This window comes from Dermacentor albipictus, chromosome 8 (genome assembly GCF_038994185.2).
Source record: "Dermacentor albipictus isolate Rhodes 1998 colony chromosome 8, USDA_Dalb.pri_finalv2, whole genome shotgun sequence".
Classification (NCBI taxonomy): Eukaryota; Metazoa; Arthropoda; class Arachnida; order Ixodida; family Ixodidae; genus Dermacentor; species Dermacentor albipictus.
The window spans coordinates 62538523-62559911 of record NC_091828.1 but is presented as its reverse complement, the minus strand read 5'-3'; the positions used below and the strand labels follow the sequence as shown (position 1 = coordinate 62559911).

Here is a 21389-nt window from a genome sequence, read left to right as displayed (position 1 = left end):
GCAGGGGTCCAGGGCCGCTTGAATGATACGGTTGCGCAGAGTGGACATGTCATATCTAGCACGAGGCTTGATAACCACGTTGTACCACGATTTCGCTGGGGACTCCGGAGACGTGCGTGTCGGTCGTGCGGGCAGGCCTTGTGAAGAGCGAGGTCTTTTCAGGGCTGCTGGAGCTACATTTTTATTCGATGGAATGCCAGTAGCTTCCTTCGTTCTCTTCGCCGAGGTGTGCGCCACGACTGCAGGACTGTTCTGCTCCATGTTGGTGGTATCCATGCTCAGGGTACCGCCTACGGACGTTGCACTTGTCCCCACGAAGGAGACGCTCCTGACTTGGATAGCAGTTGCATCGGTAATGTTACGCTCTTTCGACGCAGCGGACAGCAGCTTGGATGCTCCGCGGCGAAGCGGCGAGTGCCGCGGAGGCACTCGCACTCGCAAAGCCGCGCAAGAACTCGAGTTGGACGACGCAGCAGGAGGGGGTAAATGACGAAGGACCTTGTAGATAGGCGCCAGTGGTAATTACAAACCGCCAAAGTGGTCCATAAACAACAGAGTTCCAGTAGCGAAAAAAAAAACCAGCGAACGGGGCGAAAATACGGAGCTACGGAAAAACACGTCCGAGTGGAACGAGCGCTTTCTTTTTTTTTATTACGCGCGATTTTGTTCGGGCTTTCGTGTTTGTATCATCGAGATGATTATTTTTAAAGAGGGGGGTATTGACACGCGTACTTGTTTGTCGGGTGAGATCATTCCCCATCTAACAAATGTTATCGCTCAGCGCATGGACGCGCCTGCAGGTATAGGAAGTTTCTCGAATGACATAGATGGTTCTGTCCGTTGTCTTTTGCCACCGAACCTTATGTAACCTGCGTTCATGTCTGCGCGACGCTAACTGCGAGGTATCTTGTGAAAGACACCCGGGCAGCAGCGATTACTCTTGACTTCGATGACTGATGTAAAAAAATGGCTGTGGCGTACGTAAGGTTAAGCCCAGGATGCGAAGCATACTAGCCTTTATTTTAGTTGTTGAACCACTGTTTAGCCTGGTGAACTGCTGTTGCTTGGCTATATTTGGTTCGGCTAGACGAAGAAACAACTCATGCATTACTGCTTCGCCTTCAAGATTGGAACGCGAAAGCGTTCCCGTCGACCCGCCAAGGGGTGTAAGACAATGGGCTACAGGGCAGCGACTACGCGCCCCGCATTGGACGCGGTGAGCGTCGAGCAAAGCAGCGTTCGGCGCGGCAACGAAATGTGCGCCTGAGCAAGAGACGCACGCCTTAGAAACAGCTCGTTTCTAAGGCAACACCGCATTCACTAGAGGCGCTTTTGTACCGCTTTGAAGCATCCTACTCGTGGCTCAGTGGTAGCGTCTCCGTCCCACACTCCGGAGACCCTGGTTCGATTCCCACCCAGCCCGTCTTGCAAGAGTTGAGCCAAAGCCACTTCTCCTCTGTCGTGACGTCACGGTGTCACGTGGTTTCAAGGCGACACCGCCGCGCCTGAGGAGCTGGGTTGAGCTCTCGTAATATGCTTCGCATAAAAATCCGACGCGCTTGACCAGCCTGACAAGCTGACCAGCTAGCTCATCAGCTATCGTTGTTCGTTGGGTGTAGCCTGTTTGTGAGGGCACAGGATCGCCTAATAGAATGCAAGTTTCGGCATTCATAGTTATGCGGCTTTCATCACCACCGCTACTACGTGGCCATATATATATATATATATAAGCGAGAAGAAAGTGGGTTAACCGAGGGACTCGATATTCATTAGTCATATAATGAGAAGCCAACAAACACTGACACCAAGTACAACATAGGGGAAATTGCATGTGCTTAATAAATGAAATAAAGTAATGATAGAATAATGGAAATTAAAGTGGATGAAAGAACAACTTGCCACAGGTGGGAACCGAACCCACAACCTTCGCACGTCGCGTGCGATGCTCTACCAATTGAGCTACCGTGGCGGCGTTTCCCCATCCACTTTCTTGGGTATTCATGTGTACTAGTAGAACCCTGGGAGTGTTAGCCAGCGCCCCCACTCCCAGGGTTCTACTAGTACACATGAATACCCAAGAAAGTGGATGGGGAAACGCCGCCGCGGTAGCTCAATTGGTAGAGCATCGCACGCGACATGCGAAGGTTGTGGGTTCGGTTCCCACCTGCGGCAAGTTGTTTTTTCATCCACTTTAATTTCCATTATTCTATCATTACTTTATTTCATTTATTAAGCACATGCAATTTCCCCTATGTTGTACTTGGTGTCAGTGTTTGTTGGCGTCTCATTATATGACTATATATATATATATATATATATATATATATATATATATATATATATATATATATATATATATATATATATATAGCATGAACAGACGGCACTATGGTACGTACATGACAACGTAGTAGTTGTTGGCTTTGGCGTCGGTCGCGGCAGCGGTGGAGGTGCGGTAATTGTCGGTTTCCTGGTTTGTGGCGTTGGTGCTGTTTGGGTGGCCGTTTGCGTCAATGTTGGCGATGGTGGCGGTCGGGTAACCTTCGCTTTCCTGGTCTGCGGAGTTGGTGCTTTTCGGGTGGCCTTTGGTGTCGATGCTTTCTGTGGTGGCGGTGGGCCAATCTTCGGTTTCGTGGCTTGCGGCGTTGGTGCTCCTTGGGTGACTTTTGGCGTCGATGGTTGCGGTGGGGCAATCTTCGGTTTCGTCGTTTGCGGCATTGGTGCGCCTCGGGTGGCCTTCGGCGTCGATGGTTTCAGTGGCGGTGAGGTAGTCTTCGGTTTCGTAGTTTGTGGCGTAGGCGCTCGTCGGGTGGCCTTTGGCGTCGATGGTTGCAGTGGTGGCGTTGGGGCAATCTTCGGTTTCGTCGTTTGCGACGTTGGTGCGCCTCCGGTGGCCTTCGGCGTCGATGGTTTCAGGGGCGGTGAGGTAGTCTTCGGTTTCGTGGTTTGCGGCGTAGGCGCTCGTCGGGTGGCCTTTGGCGTCGATGGTTGCAGTGGTGGCGTTGGGGCAATCTTTGGTTTCGTCGTTTGCGGCGTTGGTGCGCCTCGGGTGGCCTTCGGCGTCGATGGTTTCAGTGGCGGTGAGGTAGTCTTCGGTTTCGTGGTTTGCGGCATAGGCGCTCGTCGGGTGGCCTTTGGCGTCGATGGTTGCAGTGGTGGCGCTGGGGCAATCTTCGGTTTCGTAGTTTGCGGCGTTGGTGCGCCTCGGGTGGCCTTCGGCGTCGATGGTTTCAGGGGCGGTGAGGTAGTCTTCGGTTTCGTGGTTTGCGGCGTAGGCACTCGTCGGGTGGCCTTTGGCGTCGATGGTTGCAGTGGTGGCGTTGGGGCAATTTTCGGTTTCGTCGTTTCTGGCGTTGGTGCGCCTCGGGTGGCCTTCGGCGTCGATGGTTTCAGTGGCGGCGGGGTAGTCTTCGGTTTCGTGGCTCGCGGTGCTGGTGCTCCTCGGTTTGGCGTCAGTGGTTGCAGCGGTGGTGGTCGGGTAACCATTGGTGTGGAAGGTAGTTCCGGCTGGGGAACTGGTGTGGTCTTCGGCGTTCGTAGGCTTGGGGACGGGTGCACAGCCGGTATGCGTGGGGCCGGAGGTATGGTCGGCGACCGACGGTGGTTGGTCTCTGAATCTCGTTGGCCCACAGGCGGCTGTCTTGGGGCAAATCTCACAGCAGTTGGTCTCTGCAGAGGAGGCCGATTTTTAGAAGAAATTGTAAATCATCATCATGAGAACGAAAGGTAGGTTTATAATCAGTTTATTTATTGGCACCAAAGGACGAAGTCCTCTCCTATAGGCATCGTACTTTGATCATGCACCAGCTCACATCGTACCTTTACAGCCTGCAAATAATCTAATTCAACCACGTCATCCAGATCGCGTACCTCCGCGACTTCGCTTATCTACTGTTGCAACACAATATGTCATTCTAACCTACCACCTAATATTGTCCTTTTTACATGCCCTTTGTTAATCTAGCTTTTCCCTAATATAAGTCCCGCGTGCCTCCCTAATATACACCGCTGTTTGCCTATCCTCAAATGATGAAAAAATATTGTCATTCAATTTTTGACATAGATTGTGACTTGGTACAACTCGCAAAAAATACGGAAACGGTTATAATGCGGATATATACATAGCAATAATATGCAGCGTTCTGTCTCAGGCTTAAACATGAATGCTCGCAAAGTGACGGAAACAATGGCGGAATTTCATATCTACATTGACCGCCTACTATAAACAACACTACGAAAATGTTGCGCAAATCATAGATAATGAAGTAAAAACTTTTACATGCTATGTGAACACTCCACACTTAGCAAATATCTTATTAGATCACATACGGTAAATAAACCTCACTGCGCCGTGTTTGAAACCGACATAACTTCTCTTCAATTGGGTTATAAATACCATTTCTGAGATAGGCAAGCGAAATTTTGATGATCATAAAATTTGCAGTCCTGAGACTTTCTGATGGTTGTAAGGCTTTCTCTTCATTCAATCACAGTATTTCCATGCGATTTATATATGTATTCTACAGTGCGAAGAATTGAATCAATGATCAGTCTTAGCAAGTTTTACCCGTTTCCATTATTTGTGTGTGTCTATAATAGACAAGTTATTTTCTTTTACCTGTCACATTTCTCATTACATATCTCGAACAGAAAAAGATACGGCCCTTGTGGGCGGCTAATCTGATTACACGTCCTCCTAGCGAGACGTAGGTGTGGGATTCGTGGCGAACCTAATAGTTTAGCATAGCACAACTTCAGCTGTGTACTTCTACTCTGAATTTAAAGCGAAATACCTATTCAGCCGTCTTTTTTTTCTTCTTTCACCAAATGGAGCAGTGCACAATGACACCAACCAGGTATTTCAGTTTTTATTGATGTGGTCAAAAGCTGTCGGGATTTAGGTGTACCGCTTTATGAAGAAACTCACCGGCTCTCGTGGAATGCTCTTGGTCGCTCCACCGCTGCTCGACCCTCCCGAACCACCAACACGGCCGTAAGTTGCTGTCTCAGTACAGTCTTCGTCGTCATCTAGGTCGCTGTCACCTACATAAAAGCAAAAGTAAGAGCATCCAGTACAAATTGAGTCACTCAATCGTGATTCACGAATGCACTCAGATATTCGCATCCCCAAAGCCTCCTAGGTTGGCTAAAGTCCAGCGTTGCCCTTATTGTATTGGAGATTATTTTGGTAAATATTTTATATAGTACTGGGAGTAAGCTAATGAGCCTACAATGCTTTAGTTCTTTAACGTCGCCGTTTTTGTGGATTAGTATAATGTTTGCATTCTTCCAGTTTTCTGGGACCCTTGCAGTCGATAAACACTTCGTATAGAGAGCCGCCAGTTTTCCTAGCTTTACGTCTCCTCCCTCTTTGATTAATTCGACTGTTATTTCATCCTCCCCTGCCGCTTTTCCCCGTTTCATGCCTTCTAAGGCCTTTCTGACCTCATCAGCGGGAGTTTCGTTTTATCGTTCATCGTTGCTTCGAATGTGGTGCTCCTGAGTCGTCTGGGTACAGTAAAGGTCAGTATAAAATTCTTCCGCTCCTTTCACTATTTCTTCGAAATTGCTGATGATATTACCCAGCTTATCTTTTAGTGCATGCATCTTGGTTTGTCTTATGCCAAGTTTCTTTCTCACTTATTTCAGGCCGCGTTCATTTTTTACGGCTTCTTCAGTCTTATTCACGTTACAGTTTCGAATATCACTTATTTTCGCCTTGTTGAGCAGTTTTCGCAGTTCCGCGAATTCCATCTTTCTTCTTGAGTTGGGCACTGTCATTCTTTGTCGTTTCTTTATTAGGTCCTTTGTTACTTGGGAGAGCTAAGCTTCAGCATTAAGAGTTTAACGCGACGGTATTTAAAGATCCCCTAATGTGTCTCACGCTTCCCGCCAACTGCAGCATATCTAATCACTATGTTTACCAGAAAACGCTGACCGCCAACGCTATGCACCAAGGCGGGGTTTGTGGTAGAAACGCGGCGTCTTGCGTGGACTACGATGCGACGGAGGGGAGGGCCAGCTGGAGGTATTGCAAGGAATTGGACGCGACGCTGCGTTGCCCCGCCAAGACAGCCGCGCGCCGGCGTGCGCAAATGCCGGACAGTGCAGCTGGTCTATGAATGGTAGAAACGCTGTAACAGGGGTCTCTGAGTTTTCGCATAATACAATTATGCTTTCTCGCATAGTCAAGTTACAATACGAGAGCTATCGTGTGTGTAGGTTGTATGTGTGTCACAGTTTATGATTTTTCCACGTAGTTTAGCTTGATCAATTCAGTTAGTTGAGTAAATTCCTTGCGTCCCATGGAAGGCCTGGGTATGGGTGGTTCGAAAATCTTTTTCCCAAAACGAAGTCCGACGCTGGGTTTTCAGCGACATGAATTCCGCAACGCTGTCCCCTTAACATGTCTCCGTGAAATTTGGCGGTGAAGCGCGCAGAAGCATTGAGCTGCTTTGCTGGAGAAACCGACTTCACACTGATTCAATTCCGCTCCACGCTGTATAAATTGCATGTATGCTCTTTGGCGATGACGTCAGGGTGGCTAGATTGACATGTTAAGATGATACAAACAACCGTATCAACGCACATTTTTAGGCTGCACTATATTCACAATCCGCCTATATTTTTGGTTAACAATGGTGGACAAAAAGAAAGCTGGTCAGACAATAGAAAGAATCCTTCTGGCGTCAAAAGAAGACAACCGTAAGTTTTTTGTCAGCTAATTCTTATTTTCGAAATACTCTTTCTTAAGGTAAGATTCACATTCTCTGCAAATCAGTAAAAATAAACAATAGTATACAATATGGTTAACAGTTCTGTCGACATTTAACATTGGGCCAGAGGTTACCCACGCGAAATAAAAAATACCACGACGAGCAAATAGCTTTTTTTAAGTGTACACTCATCTCCACTTACTTTATTGGTTCCCTCCTGTGTATATCCTTGGTCTGTCTCTCCTCTTTTCTCTCGCAGACCACACACATACACGCACGTATACACACGTATACACGCGTATGGGTGGCTTTATTCATGTGCGTGTGGCTATTGTATATACATATATGTAAGTGTGTGTGCGTGGGTCTATAAATATAGCGGGTAAGAAAAATCCAGAGAAGAGAGCCCTCTGCGATTGTTAATGACAAGCTACTCCTGACGCGATAATCCTCACTGGCAATGAACCAAAGCGAAAAAAAAAAGTGGCCTTCCGGTTAAGGCAAAACATGTAAGCGTTTACTTACTGACTGAGGTCTCGAAATCACCTGAACATCCAAAGAAAGAAATAGCGTTGGGAATTAGCTATCCAGTACCTTTTTTATTATGTACCACCGGATCTTCGCTCACATTCAACACATGAATACTGCCGCGCCACATTGACATACAATATAACTTGCGTCTTCTGGCTCTCTCGAGCTCCGCTCGCCTTTGGCATAAATTGCGGGAAATAATGGACACATCTGGAGGCAAAAAGCTCGTGAGATATGAATTGTCAAGTATAAAATATTTCTCCAAGAAGCTTCACTAAGGAGTTCAAGGTGTGTGTTTTGGAGACGGCTGCGTTTCTTTTTCTAACATGCAGAATCTGAAACCGCGTTCTGCTGTAGATTGAGCAACAATACAATTTACTGCATTTCTTCCTTAGGGGATTAGGATGTGCTTGAAATAAAAAGAGAAGTCCTTAAAACAACAGGCTGTCACCAAGTCGTAAATCTATTAGTGATGTAATGAAAACCTGAACGGAACTCCATCTAGTCCGGCAAATGCTGATTTAAGTAGAACAGGCAAGTTCCAAATGTCAAGACAAAGAAACTTTTAAGCATGTCTACAGGCAGCAAAAGTTTTTTTAAAGCGAAGCTTTCTTTGCCCCATCCTTCGACTTTTCCACTGCTCTTGCTGTCGATACACCATGTCCGGCGGTGGTTCAGAGCATGTGTATACATGACAGGAGCGCGGCAGAGAGGAAAGGCAACGCGAGAATCATAATTGAACATTTGCACCACGTCGAAAGTGCACACTGCACTCTGCAGCTACCTGGGCGTCGTCACATTAACCTCTTGACTGCTGTAATTATCTGTGACACCCCACAAAAGAAGCGCAGAAACTGCTGCGCTTAGCTTTCTTGACAAAGTTTTAAAGCACGAAATAGACATGGCACAATACCGCTTTAAACATTTGTCAAATATGAAACAACTAGGAACGCAGAGAGTTATCCCTTACTTTTCTACTTAGCTGCAAGTCCAGAGAGAAGCTGATAGAGTGGCAGAGAGGAGGGAGTAGAGCGAACAGAGAATGGGGCAGAGCCGACTCAGATGTGAAATGAGTGAATAATTGTTCGGCCCCTCTTCCCTCCTAGTTTCCATGAAATGTGGGTGGGAGGGGATAGAGAAAATGTGGCGTCAGAAGCCAAGGAAACGTTACTTCTATACAGACGCCAGAATGTTTTCGCACAAGCGGGCTAAATTTAATATAAGATGCCGTGTGGTACGTTTCTTCTATTTCTGAAAAATAAACAGCATCCAAATTTTCAAGCGGAAAAAGGCGTGCGGAAACAGAACCGCATTAAAGCGCACCGCAGGCTTAAGGCGACACTGAGGAAGTGGTCACACGTTAAATCAACTCTTCTGTGTCCTCCGCGGCAGCTTTGCGACTGACATTGCTTGGGGTCGTGGGTATGATTCCAACCTCATTTGCCGAACTTCGACGGCGGAGAAATAAAAACACGCTCGTGCACTTGAATTTAGGGACGCGTCGAAGCACACCACTGCGTCAAAATTAATCAGTAGTCCGCCACCAAGGCGTGCATCATAGTCCGATTATGTTTTTGGCAGATACAGCCCAACAATTCCGTTAAACATTAATACTTCTGCCATGATGTGATATGCCATGTCATGTAAGACACTGAATATTCTCAATCCTCTCAGAGGTTATGAACAATGGCGCACAACGCCTCAAGGAAACACCTCCCCTTGCGTGTTCTGTGGACTGTGTAGACAAAGACCAGCGGTGCGCGCAAGATAAGGTTTAACATCAAATCGCCGGTTCATGCAAACTTTCCCCCGCCAAACGAAATTGAAGAAACTCTGCTGTTGAACGAAACGTTGGGGAAATTAAATATTCGCCGTCAATATCGCCGCTTTTTATACTCATTCAAAGCAAACAGCACAGAAAGCTTCGCCTACATCGATTCTCACAGTGCGTTAAACCTGCAAAATTTATTTGTTTGATATTCTGGCATCAATATAGTGAGCAAGTGAATAGAAATTTTCTCTCAGAAGTGTCATCGAAAATCCCAAGGTCGTGTTCTATTGAAGAGTAAGTGGCGGTAATTTTATGAAGTGCATCGTGTCACATATGTCATGGCAAGAGCCGAACTGTTTACTGGCAAACGCGAAAGTTGTGATCACATTGCTCTGTATCCGGTGTTTAGCAGCAAGCTCGAATTCCCTAAGAGGCACCTCTCTTCCTTCTCTATGCGCCAGATACTCAGGCGTGAGCTTGAGACTGCGACCTACTGCGAATCATGTGCACCTTAATTACACGTTTCTACTTTCTGTGTTAACGAGCACAATCTTCCGCCAACGCAAACTGAGCTTCCAAATGACGTTACCTATAAGTACAGTCAATCAAGCAGTTCTGTGTACAAATCGCTCCTTCGGCATCTTCTATATGCAAGGCGCTTTAAAATGTATCGAAAGTGGCACTACCCGCCTTCTCAAATAGATACTGTTAGAGTGTCAGCTTTTACCTGCAGTTGCAGTGTTAGGCAAGCACGTAATATTCGCTAATGCGTAAAAACGCACACTCTTAAGCCAATGTACACCTTTTTGGTCGTACCTTGCCAAACAACGATAATCGTCATGTGTCTTGTTTGCGTTTCCTTTCTTGAAAACGCTGCGCTCGCTACTTTCCTATCGAGAATGCTCCGTCATGCTCATAAAGGCCGATCCACACGATCGACCAAGTCTGCGGGCCGATTGGTCACATGATGCGACGTTACGGCCCACCGCGGTCCGGTCTGGCGCAGAGCACATCCACACGGCGGACCACCATAGCAGACGGCAGAGTAGACCAACCAGCTACACTCTCGCCCAGTGTTATCATTGTTATCATTCCGGCTGGAGTCCCACAAACCCGGGAACTGCTCAACGAGGGATAAAAAATAAAAAACCTCTTCTTCACTCCAAGAGGAAACGGTGTTTAAAAAATATATCTGCTGCACGCACGTGTAGGCGGAACGCCGTACATGAAACGACTGGCTTGACTGGCTTTTGCTGGGCAGAAAACTAGATTGGATTTGGCTGAAGACACTCTGTTGCCGGACAACATTCGTTGGCTACACCAAAATCGCTGCGGTTTGCATGCGGTCCGCCGCCAAAACTGAAGCGGGAAAAGCCTCGGAGATTTGGTGGACTGCGAGGGCCGCAGTCTTGCGCGGGTCAACGGCGGTACGCACGAACTGGTGACGTCCTATATCGTGATCCACGGACCGCGGTCCAATATAGCAATTCGGTCCGTCGTGTGGATCGGCCTTAACGCGCTTGCCGTTCGTGGCTTGGAGGTAAGCGGCTCGCAGCGTTAAAGAAAGGAAATACGGACAAGATGGATGGCGACTATCGTTCTGGTGCAAGATGCGATCCAAACGGCGTAATTTTTCTTAACAGTGTACTGCCCGAGAAGGGGCAGCGTTTGGCCGGCTACTCTTAGGCTTGCAGTTCGAATTCGACTCTACGGCTGCGTTAGCTCGGTAAAAGCAAGACGGGCTGCCGCAAAAATGAAAAACAGCTCTCTCACCCATCTTTGAGGTTCCGACGACTGAGAGCGTCGCGAGGCGTCTGAGGAATCTTGGCTACGAGTGGCGACTCGCCGAACAGCTTGCCTGCTTCCTTGATCTTCAATTGTGGCGCTTGCCCACTACGGGGAGATTGGCCAAGAAGCCAGCAGTTAAAGGTTAGAGGTAAGGAAAGAGAAAAAAACCTAAACGGAAAATTATTTAAGTGTGAAGTTTAACGTTAACGTTATTAAGAAATAGATTTACGTGGCAGGGATAGAAATATATATATATATAAACAGCAAATTTCGTGTTGTTTTTTCGGTGGTATTAGAATAACGTCAAAGACACAATCGCTCATTCAATGATCTAATGAATTCGCAATTTCGAGAATTACCATGGCAGCCTCCTCACGTGACAGAGATCATCGCAAATGTCCAAGCATATATTTCTGTTGTTAAAGCCAAATGAAGAAGCGCCGAAGGAGAGCATATATTGAATAGTTAAAGAAATACCCAAATTTCGGAATGAGAATTCTAATTTCGTCCTCTGATTTGTAAATTGACAGCATGCTATTAGAAATTGTTGAATGTTTTCGGGTTACTCGCAGGGAGGACAAAGAGGGGATGGTGCAAAACCGCACCCCCATAGGTAAAGATTTAGTGGTGGGATGCGGCATCCTTATTTTATTATGGAAATTGCTAATTTACGTGTGCAACGCTATTATTGTCCCGTGAGAAGGAGGAATGGTTAGAATCCGACGTTTGCATTTTCACTTTGTAGAATCTTGCAAAAAGGAAATTTTTCTAAACCTAGCCGCAGGGACATAAGCCGAAGTAGGAATACCGGACTTAGCTGGTCCATCAAGAGACATCCGCACAAGTCTGTGGCATTTGATTTGTAAATATAGCCTGGAACCCATAGAACCGCACCAGGCGTAAGTTTAAGGGGATTAATAATCTATCTATCTATCTATCTATCTATCTATCTATCTATCTATCTATCTATCTATCTATCTATCTATCTATCTATCTATCTGTCTATCTATCTAGCTGTTCCCGAATTATTCCCGAATCCTCCACTAGGGCATGCCTCATAATTAAATCGTGGTTTTGGCAAGTAAAACCTCATAATGTGTTATGTAACATTCGTTAAGGATGTCCTGGGCAGCTGCACAACTCTTGAGTACAATTAAGTGTCAGGAGTTGTGCGCGAAGTCTTTGAATATGTGGATAGCCTTTATGTCGTTCGATAGCTACTAGTCTACATTGCGGCTATATAATAGAGGTGGAACGGCAGCATGGTAGAGAATGTGGAGAACAAGCAAATAACGCATATAATACAGCACAATAATTTTAAATAGCGTTCTTGCTTCATGCACATGGATAACCGCCATAGAAGACTACTTTGGAAACTAACTGCAAGTACAGTATATGTCGTACCCAAGGGTGTACCTGGCCTGGTGGCCAGTAAATGTGACGTAATATTGCGAGCAGCTTCAGCCATAGCATGCTAAAGGACGACGACACAGACTGAAGTGACTAGCGCAAGAGTGGACAGGAGACACTAAAAACGCTACAAGGACAAGCGCCCAGCTGGAAGTTTGCGCTTATCCTTGTTGCCTCTTTAGTGTCCCGTGTCCACTCTTGCGCTATTCACTTTAGCATGAAATACCAACTAGTCCGGTCTCACACGCTGCGACGACACAGGGACAGTTTGCTCAACTCTTTTGTAGTGACTTTTGTGTCAAGGTGAAAAACTAACATATCCATGTATGTGTCTTAATACTTAAGCACATCTAGATTTGCAGCTGCGGCAGTAACCCATGAGTGTGCATTCCAAAAATGCTAGTGAAATAATTGTGTGCACCTTAACGAATTCGGTAGGGGAAAATCAAAATCCGTCCACGACGGCGTCTCTAGTAGACGCTGCGCGATGTTCGGACGTAAACAATGTGTGCCGACTGAAGGAAAGCTGCCCCGAAGTGCTTCTGACGGTTACGCTAGCTTCTTTACTCCGCAGAATGAAAAAAAAAGAAAAAAGAAAAGGAGAAGAGAAAAAAAATAAGAAAAAAAAGAATCGCATCAAAAGCCCAAAATAAATCATTGCTCGTCGTGACTAAACGCTCTTAGGATGACGAGTGATTTCCAGGCGGCGAGCGAATACGCTTTATCAAGAACACTGATAACGCCCTCAGTACAAGCATTGTGGCGAAGTTCAATTTGCAGGGATAGCTTTTATTTTTCTAATTTTTGTTTGGTTGACGTCATCACGCGTCACCGCGGGAAATTTGAAAAGCTAAAGGTAAGTACGCCACGTGGTGGCACTCACGCGAACTGTGTCCTTGTGTCCAGAAAAGCTGGATACGGACCCGCAGAAGAGAGCTGCCATCGCAAAGTTCCCGCAGCCCATCGACAAGAACGCAGTGCGTAGATTTCTTAGCATGTGTGCCTACTACAGGTGATTTGTCAAGGACTTTTCATGCATCGCTGAGCCGCTGACACAGCTAAGTAAATGTGACGTCGAGTTCAAGTGGGAAACGCCGCAGGCTGGCGCATTTCAAGAACTCAAACGACGCATGCAGTCGCCGGCCGTACTTGCGCACTTTGACAAGCACGCCGATACCGAAATCCACACTGACGCCAGTAGCCTAGGTGTAGTGCCGTCCTAGACAAGAGAAAAGATGGACATGAACACGTGATAGCTTCCCCTAGCCGGGCGTTGTCAAAAGCGGAAGGCAATTATTCTACAACCGAAAAGGAATGCCTCGCCATCGTTTGGCCTACAGCGAGATTTAGCACTTATCTATATGGCAGGCCTTTCAAAGTGGTCAGCGACCATCACGCGTTGTGTTGGCTAGCTAACTTAAAGCACCCTTAATGAGAGCTGGCACGGTGGAGCCTCCGACTACAATAATACGACATCACTGTAACATACAAGTCCGGACGAAAACACTCAGATGCCGATTGCCTATCACGCACCCCCATTGACCCGCCGCCGCAAGATGACGAGGTTGACGACGCCTTCTTTGGAATAATAAGCGTGGAAGACTTCGCCGAACAGCAACGAGGAGACCCAGAGCTGAAAGCCCTGGACGAGTACTTGGAAGTGCACGTCGACGTTGTTCCTAGGGCATTTAGGCGTGGATTCTCTTCGTTCACGCTTCAAAACAACCTACTCGTGAAGAAGAACTTCACACCAGTCCGCCCCAACTACCTTCTTGTTGTTCCGTCGGCGCTGCGTCCAGAAGTACTGCACGCCCTACATGACGATCCGACCACTGGGCACCTCGATTTCACCCGCACGCTATCGCGGATACAAGAAAAGTATTACTGGCCGCACCTAACCGCCGATGTCGCCCGTTACGTCCAGACATGCCGAGATTGTCCGCGACGCAAGACACCACCGACAAGGCCAGCGGGATTAATACAGCCGATCAAGCATCCTTACAGACTTTTTCAGCAGATCGGGATGGACTTGTTGGGAACGTTTCCGACATCAACTTCCGGAAATAAGTGAATCGTCGTGGCGACGGACTATCCCACCGGCTTCCCTGAAACTAAAGCTCTACCGAAAGACAGCGCAGCCGAAGTGGCGAAATTTTTCGTCGAGAACATCCTGCTGCGACATAGTGCTCCAGAAGTACTCATCACCGACAGAGGAACGGCTTTTACAGCGGAGTTCACCCAAGCCATTCAGCAGTACAGTCAAAGAAGCCACAGGAGGACAACTCCCTACCACCCAAAGACGAATGATCTTGCGGAGCACCTGAACAAGACTCTCGCCGACATGCCAGCAATGTACGTCGACGTCGAGCACAAGACGTGGTATGCGGTCCTGCCGTACGTAACTTTCGCTTACAAGACGGCAGTGCAAGAAACAACACAGATCACGCTATTTAGGCTGGTTTACGGCAGGAACCCGACGACGACGCTCGACGCCATGCTGCCGCACGTCACTGACGAGGAAAATCCTGACCTCGCTACCTATCTCCAGTGCGCCGAAGAAGCTGGACAGCTCGCCCGCCTACGGATCAAGAACCCGCAGCGTGCCGACAGTCGACACTACATCCTGCGACGAAGCTTCGTCGAGTACCAGCCCGGCGACCGTGTTTGGGTATGGACCCCGATACGCCGACGAGGACTGAATGAGAAACTATTGCTGAGCTATTTCGGACCCTACAAGGTCATCCGAGGTATTGGCGCGCTGGACTATGAGGTCCTGCCAGACGGCACTTCGCATTCGCAGCGGCGCCGCGCACGATCTGAAGTGGCCCACGTTGTGCGCCTTAAACCCTTTTACGGACGCTGACGAACCTATTTTGTTGTTTTCTTTGCTACGAGTGCTTTTCTTTATCACTTTTGTTTGTTTGCAGCATCGGGTCGATGCTTTTTGAGAGCGGGGTAATGACACGTGTACTTACCTTTATCGGGCGACCACTATTCGCCGCCTAACAAATGTTATCGCACAGCGCAGGACGCACCTGCATGTGTCAGAAGTTTCTGGAATGTTATCGGTGGTTCCGTGCACTGTCTGTGACCGAACCTTGTGTAATCTAATTGCATGTGTGCGCGACGCGAATAATGTAAAACTTTGTGGAAGGTGCGCGGGTCCTAGCGGTTAGTCTGGAACATTCGACGATTGATGTAGAAAAGCTGAGTCGCATGACCCGCTGATCAGATTTTCGCCGATCGCCGACCGTGTTCGCCGCTATCGTTGTGCTATAAGTGTAGCCTCTTTTTGTGGGCACAGGTTCGCCCAAATAAAGTGTTTTGCCTTTCACAGTATTGCTGCTGTGTTCATCAACGTCACCACCACATGACAATATTCCTCTATCACTATAATTTTTCAATTAATCTTCGACATCGCTTATCTCATAGAACTCACTTGGAAGCCTTACACTGCCTTGTTTACGAGCTTCTTTTGACCATTCTTGTGCTTTGTAACCACATTTCTGCCAAGCGTATAGGATGCAGGACCGGTCAAGCCTCAAGAAGACTTTTTATCTGTCATCCTCAACATTGCAATTTCCTTGCAATGTTTGAATAAATATTTTGATTTTTTATTTTGATTATGCCGCCTGCAAGACAAACAGTGTGTACAACTGACCATTCACTAAATTAGGTTCATTTGGATTCGAAAAATGGAATTCGTCCCTTTTAGGATAACACATTAGGAAAGCAGCTTTTTAAACTGAAGTTTCGCGAAACTCATCGCTGCTTTAGTCGTACACTCTTACTGACGTTACCGTGATTCATCCAGTTCTCAAAAGTTGTAGTACACTTGCCAAACATCGAACTCGTCGACATCATGATTTCTTGCGCTTCGACACGAAATTGTGGTCATCTCATTTTTTTTTCGGGGCTAGGGCTTAAGTACACAACATAAAACAATTCAACAATAATTTTTCCTGTTAGCGCCGTGGCTTGCAGTGAACTTTTTCCTGGGTAAAGGATGGTCGCCGTTAGCGAGAAGACGGCACCAACTTCAACCTGCCCTTTTAAATTGTGTATTGCATTTCTCGCCTTCTTCAAAGCCTATAGGTCTCATTCGAGCATCAGTGTCTGAAACGATACTTTGTCTCTGTCAGCGATCATTTCCACTGCACTTGTTCTGAACCTCAGGAGATTTTTAACAAGATCACTATTTTCCAGAAAGTTATTGGGATATTGCATGCCATACCACGTGAAGAACCATCAAACAACGCCCAGATTTTCCTTGTCAGAGCTGTTCACCATTGCTTTTGTTTACAAATCTATCTATCTGTATTCTAGCAGGGCTCAACTGCTCTTTTTTACGAAGCTCTACCACCTGCCTGCTCAATTCTTCATTAGCCTTTCTTGAAGAAGTTACTTTTTTTATTATTTGCTCTATTCTGGCATTCCGGGCCGATCCAGCCCGGAATATGCAATAAATCAACCAAACAGTTGTTTACCAGCCGCGGCGAGATAATAGCATCAGCATTCTTTTGCTGATATGATTGTAGGTTCGATGCCCGGCTGGGGTGTCTGCATTGAGATGGGTCGAAACACGGTTATGTGCCGTACTGTGACTGCGTATGAAGCATCACACGTGTAGGAAAAATTCCTTAGCCCCGTATCACGGTGCCTTCTGTCGCCCGCATGGTACATTTTGAGGTTGTACCGATCACCGCCATACTGATTCCGGTAGCAAATATGACCAATGCGGTCGGTAAATATGTGAATATTTCTTTTGCAGACATACCGTATATTTTATTTATTCTGTAAGCTCATTCCCACATCCTTACATTTCTTCAGCATGTAGATAAGTATTAGGAAGTAATCTTTCCCTAACTTAGCCCAATTGGCCCTAGCCAGTCATGGGAACCCATCAAACGTCGAGATCAGCTGCGGAGCGCTACAGGAACTCGAGCATGTCGACAGTAAAACTACATCAAATACAATCCTAAAGTCTTGTTCTCGTACATTCTAATTCGTTTTCGCGAACTATGAAGGACATAGTGGGACAGATGTAATAACCAAGTTGAGCTCATCCTGATTCCTTAACATTGTGGCTCTTTTGGTCCTGTGATAAATTAAAGATCATCCTAATACAGCCACAGGAAAACTACTCAGCTGTCGTGGCGGTAGTGGCCGCAAAGGTCATTGACCGCCTGCGCCGAAGCGAAGCTACATAGGACGAGGTCTGCGTCGCAGTCTCCTTCGAAGACAGTCCTCGTGTTTTCTCGCATGCTAGTTGTCTCGAGATATATCCATGTTATCAGGAAGTCACGCGAAACGCAATTTGCATGGCGTGGCACTTCCAGATGGCAATGTACCTTCGAGGAGGAAGCCATATCGTCGGCGCCTTTGTCGATGTCTTGGCGGGACCAGCGGAAGGGACTGGTAACACGAAAGGAAAGCAAGGCACTCGCTTCCGAGCTTCGCAGTTGGCTTTGTTCGCTACAGGGTGTTCGGGATTGGACGCAACCTAATTCTTGATGTTTTTTTTATTTTGGTTTCTTTCTTGCTACATCATTGCGAAAAAGCTCAGATCAAGAGGCACATCTGGCGAAAAGTGTATGAAAGCCTTTCACCAATTTGTTAGAAGGCCAGACAGAAGATCTACAGAACTGACACACAATGAAGAAAAAGTACACTGATACTTATAATATGGCCTTGGTACAGTGCTTAAGAATATAAAACGGTAGACACAATAGTGCACATCCGTCGCGAAATGAAGGCTGCAAGAACCAGTGGCCAGGACCCCTTCCACCACATTCGACGTACAACCCCCCGCCCCTTCCTACTGCTATTTTTTGTCCTGGCGCACTAAACCTAAGCAAGAAATTATTATTGGGCGGCAGGCTGACACACGACGTCGACCTCACCAAGCTGCTTACGTAAGAGAACATGTGTGTTCTTTGCTGCGCGCTGATGGTCGTATCGCTCATCGGCAAAAATGATTTAAGCAACCACTTTCTATTAAAACGAAGTTGCGGCAAAAAAACCCAGCATATCGTTTTCAATTTTTTTGTTGTTGTAAAAGGAAAACGCCAAAGCACAACTGAAATTCCTGAACGCTTACAACGGGCCGGATATGGCTTGTCTAACGCCTTATGGAGCACGCTTCTCATGTCAGACTATGTGGAAATGAAACCACAGCATTCATTCAACAAGGAGCGTCGAGCTAAATTGAAGGCAAGAAGAAGAAATGAAGTGGGGGGATTTTAGTACACAACAACAAAAATAAAGATTTACTTACCGCTGTTTCTCACACATGAGTGATACACACCGCTTTGCACGGCCTTCAGTGGTAAAGTAAGAAAGAGTTGCAAGACGTTGGTACTAGCGCTGAGCCAAATTTGCGACGCGCCTGGATAGTAATATATAGGACATGGTAACTGTTGCAGCAATGTCCGCAAAAAAGCGCGTATGCTGGTTGTCGCGGTAATGACACATTGGAGTGACTACTTCAACGTGAGCCGCGTTTTGACTGTAACCAACATAAGTACTTACTCGTCGAGTCAAACACCATATGGTAAAGTTAATTTTATTACCTGGTTTTATTTTGAACTTACGAATATCCTTTCTTATTACTACGTCAATTTCTAATTCCCCCCTTTTTTATTTCACCTCGGGACATTAAGTGCCACCAGTTGGAACATAGCACTTGCGGGCAAAAAAAATGTCACGGGCCGAAAAATATTCCCCGTTTTGCTTTGAAACCACGCACAAACACCTCAGTTGCAGTAATTATGCTGTATGAGTACTCAATATGTTTTATGCAAGTTATTTCACTTCGCGTAGCATTGCCAAACAAACATATAATAGATTGCTTTCAACTCAGATACTGGCTACATGTCAAAGGTCACAAAAGGAGGATCCGCACAAATACGCAACCCCTTGTATCCTAACACACAGCGCTTAATAACAACCCGTCTTATTGCATATTCAACTGCAAGATTTTCAGAAATAAGAAGGCCCGAAAACATAAATGCGCAAACTTGTCACATCCCATTGCGGTCTGCAGTCTAACACACATTCGATAACTAGCACGTTTCACTGCGATGCACAAATACGGAAGGCACGATGACGCATTAATAAGATTTTCGCATATACGAACACGGTGACATGACGAATTGGTGCCTTTATGTTTTCAGCGGAAACTGAGTATCTCACACATATTGCAGTTGATATGCAAGAAAGACTGCTTCTTATTACTCCCTTTCTCTCGCTATCTGTCGTCTGCACGATGTCCCGTCTTTCAAGCTGTTCGATATCCTTCGAAAAAGGTTCATCGTATGCCTTGAATGTGAAATGAAAGACAATAAGCGAGCACATGAATGAATGCTGTAATTCACTTATCATGAAAATCGTATGGCGGCAGTGGGCTAGCACACTATCGAGCAGCCGGCTGGAGGAACTAATTCGGTTACTATCCACTTGCCCGGTGGCACGTAGCGTTTACGCATCAGCCTGCTGGTAGTCTCCGTGCTCCGCATGCAGCGGTGTGACTGGCACCAAACGGGGACCACCAACGATGATCTGGTCCTTCACTCCAGAGAAGTGGTGACCACCAGGGTCGTATCTTTGACGATGCCGCCTGCGGGGCGAACGAGTGGTCGCCTTCGTTCTGTCACTGTGGGATTCACTGATTATGCCAGCTGTGTCAGTGTACAGTACCACCGTAGGCGCTACGGTGGTATTCATCAACTCTTCGTCCCTAGCCGCTAGCGTAGGTTTGTTCGCGGTCGCAGTAGGCGGCAAGTTGCGGACCCCGTCGGTAGCGATCCGCACTTGTCCCGTAGACAGCCGTCCCTTTTGAGCACTGGCGTGCCTGGCGGAGATGAACGCCAGCATGGACACCGTGAAAGCAGCCATGACGAGGGCGCTTCCGGCGTATGCTGCGATGTTTCCTGAGCTTGAACTGTATGGCACGGGTGTCGGCAAAGGTAGTGGCTCAAGGAAGGACGGCGACTCTGCGTGCGACCCGGGGGACACCACCTCGTAGTCGAAGCATTCTTTCCGTTGACCTCCACCCATGGCTGGCAAAGCGCTCTCTGGTGATGCGGTCTCGGGCGAAGGTACCTCAGCCACGTCCGTAGAACCAGCCGTTGACGACGGGGCGGCGTCTTCGTCGGGTCCTCGTGGGCCGCGCTGTTCGTCGGGTGGCTCGTGCAGCTCGCTGGGTTGGACCAGCGGGTCTGACCAGGAAACACGACGCTTCATTTCAGACCGTACCTTGCTTCTTCTTCTTCTTCATTATTGCTGGGTGGTGATAATAACATCAAAGACAGCGGCGAGCCCAGAATGAAGGGAGCGGTGCAAGCAATATTATTAGGTTCCTGGCAAACCTCAATAGTGCAGCGTCAAGGACACGAATTTTCATTTGAATTGGCTTTCTCTCAGAAGTTTAGCTGTTGTTCGGAGCGTTATCTCGCACAAAACGTCACCGGTGAAGTGAATTTAACTCATATATACGGACAAATAAGATTCGAAATTGAAATGAAGATATTAGGAGGCGCAGGATACAACTTTATTCTATGGCCTGGGAGTTGGTGGAGAGGGGATGGGGAGGTGAAGCTATTGCGGAAATTTATTTTTCATTTTATTCTTCTGTCCTGCTTGTGATGGCTCCTGACGATAATGGCGTGATGACGATGGTATGGCGATAACCCGATGAAGTAGCGAGAATGACGACAACCACGGCAGCAGGACGACGACGGTATGATAACCGATGCATAATAGCGTCTGCGTGACAATGAAATAATAATCGCAGAGGAGCCATTATCACAGTTGAATCACGACAGCCTGATTACGATGATATGACCAACCAGAAATCATGCCGATGTATCAACCAAGGTGGTATGGCGACGACGGCATCACCTCAATAAGGAGACAATATTCAAGCGATCATGCTGCTGATTGACTGCATGACGACGATGGATTGACTAGAATGTAAAGAAGACGACGGCGCCGGGAGAGCGGGATGTCTTAGTTACAATGCGGACGACGACCCAGGCATAGCGCCATCCCGATGATGTCACGACAACGAATGCATGACAATGACTGTACGATGACATGACAGCAGCATGGGGACAATCGGATGACAAGTCCATGATGACAATAGCTTGACGAAAACTTTATCACGAAATTTG

The 21389-nt window shown here is 47.1% G+C and overlaps 1 protein-coding gene across 4 annotated transcripts in view; it reads right to left on the bottom strand.

Moving 5' to 3' along the window:
- LOC135921766 (uncharacterized) overlaps positions 1 to 10900 on the bottom strand; it is a 52803-nt gene extending 41903 nt beyond the window's left edge. For 3 of the 4 annotated variants that reach the window (XM_070523490.1, XM_070523487.1, XM_070523489.1), the window contains exons 1-4: positions 10792 to 10883; positions 7242 to 7262; positions 4928 to 5043; positions 2400 to 3669 (exon numbers count right to left, since the gene is read on the bottom strand). In XM_070523490.1, the coding sequence (XP_070379591.1) occupies positions 2400 to 3669; positions 4928 to 5043; positions 7242 to 7262; positions 10792 to 10795 (1411 nt within the window). In that variant the 5' untranslated portion in view covers positions 10796 to 10883. Of the gene's footprint in view, positions 1 to 2399; positions 3670 to 4927; positions 5044 to 7241; positions 7263 to 10791 lie in introns of all 4 variants that reach the window. The other variant, XM_070523488.1, reaches the window with a different exon arrangement.
- Between the last annotated feature and the right edge of the window lie 10489 nt (positions 10901 to 21389).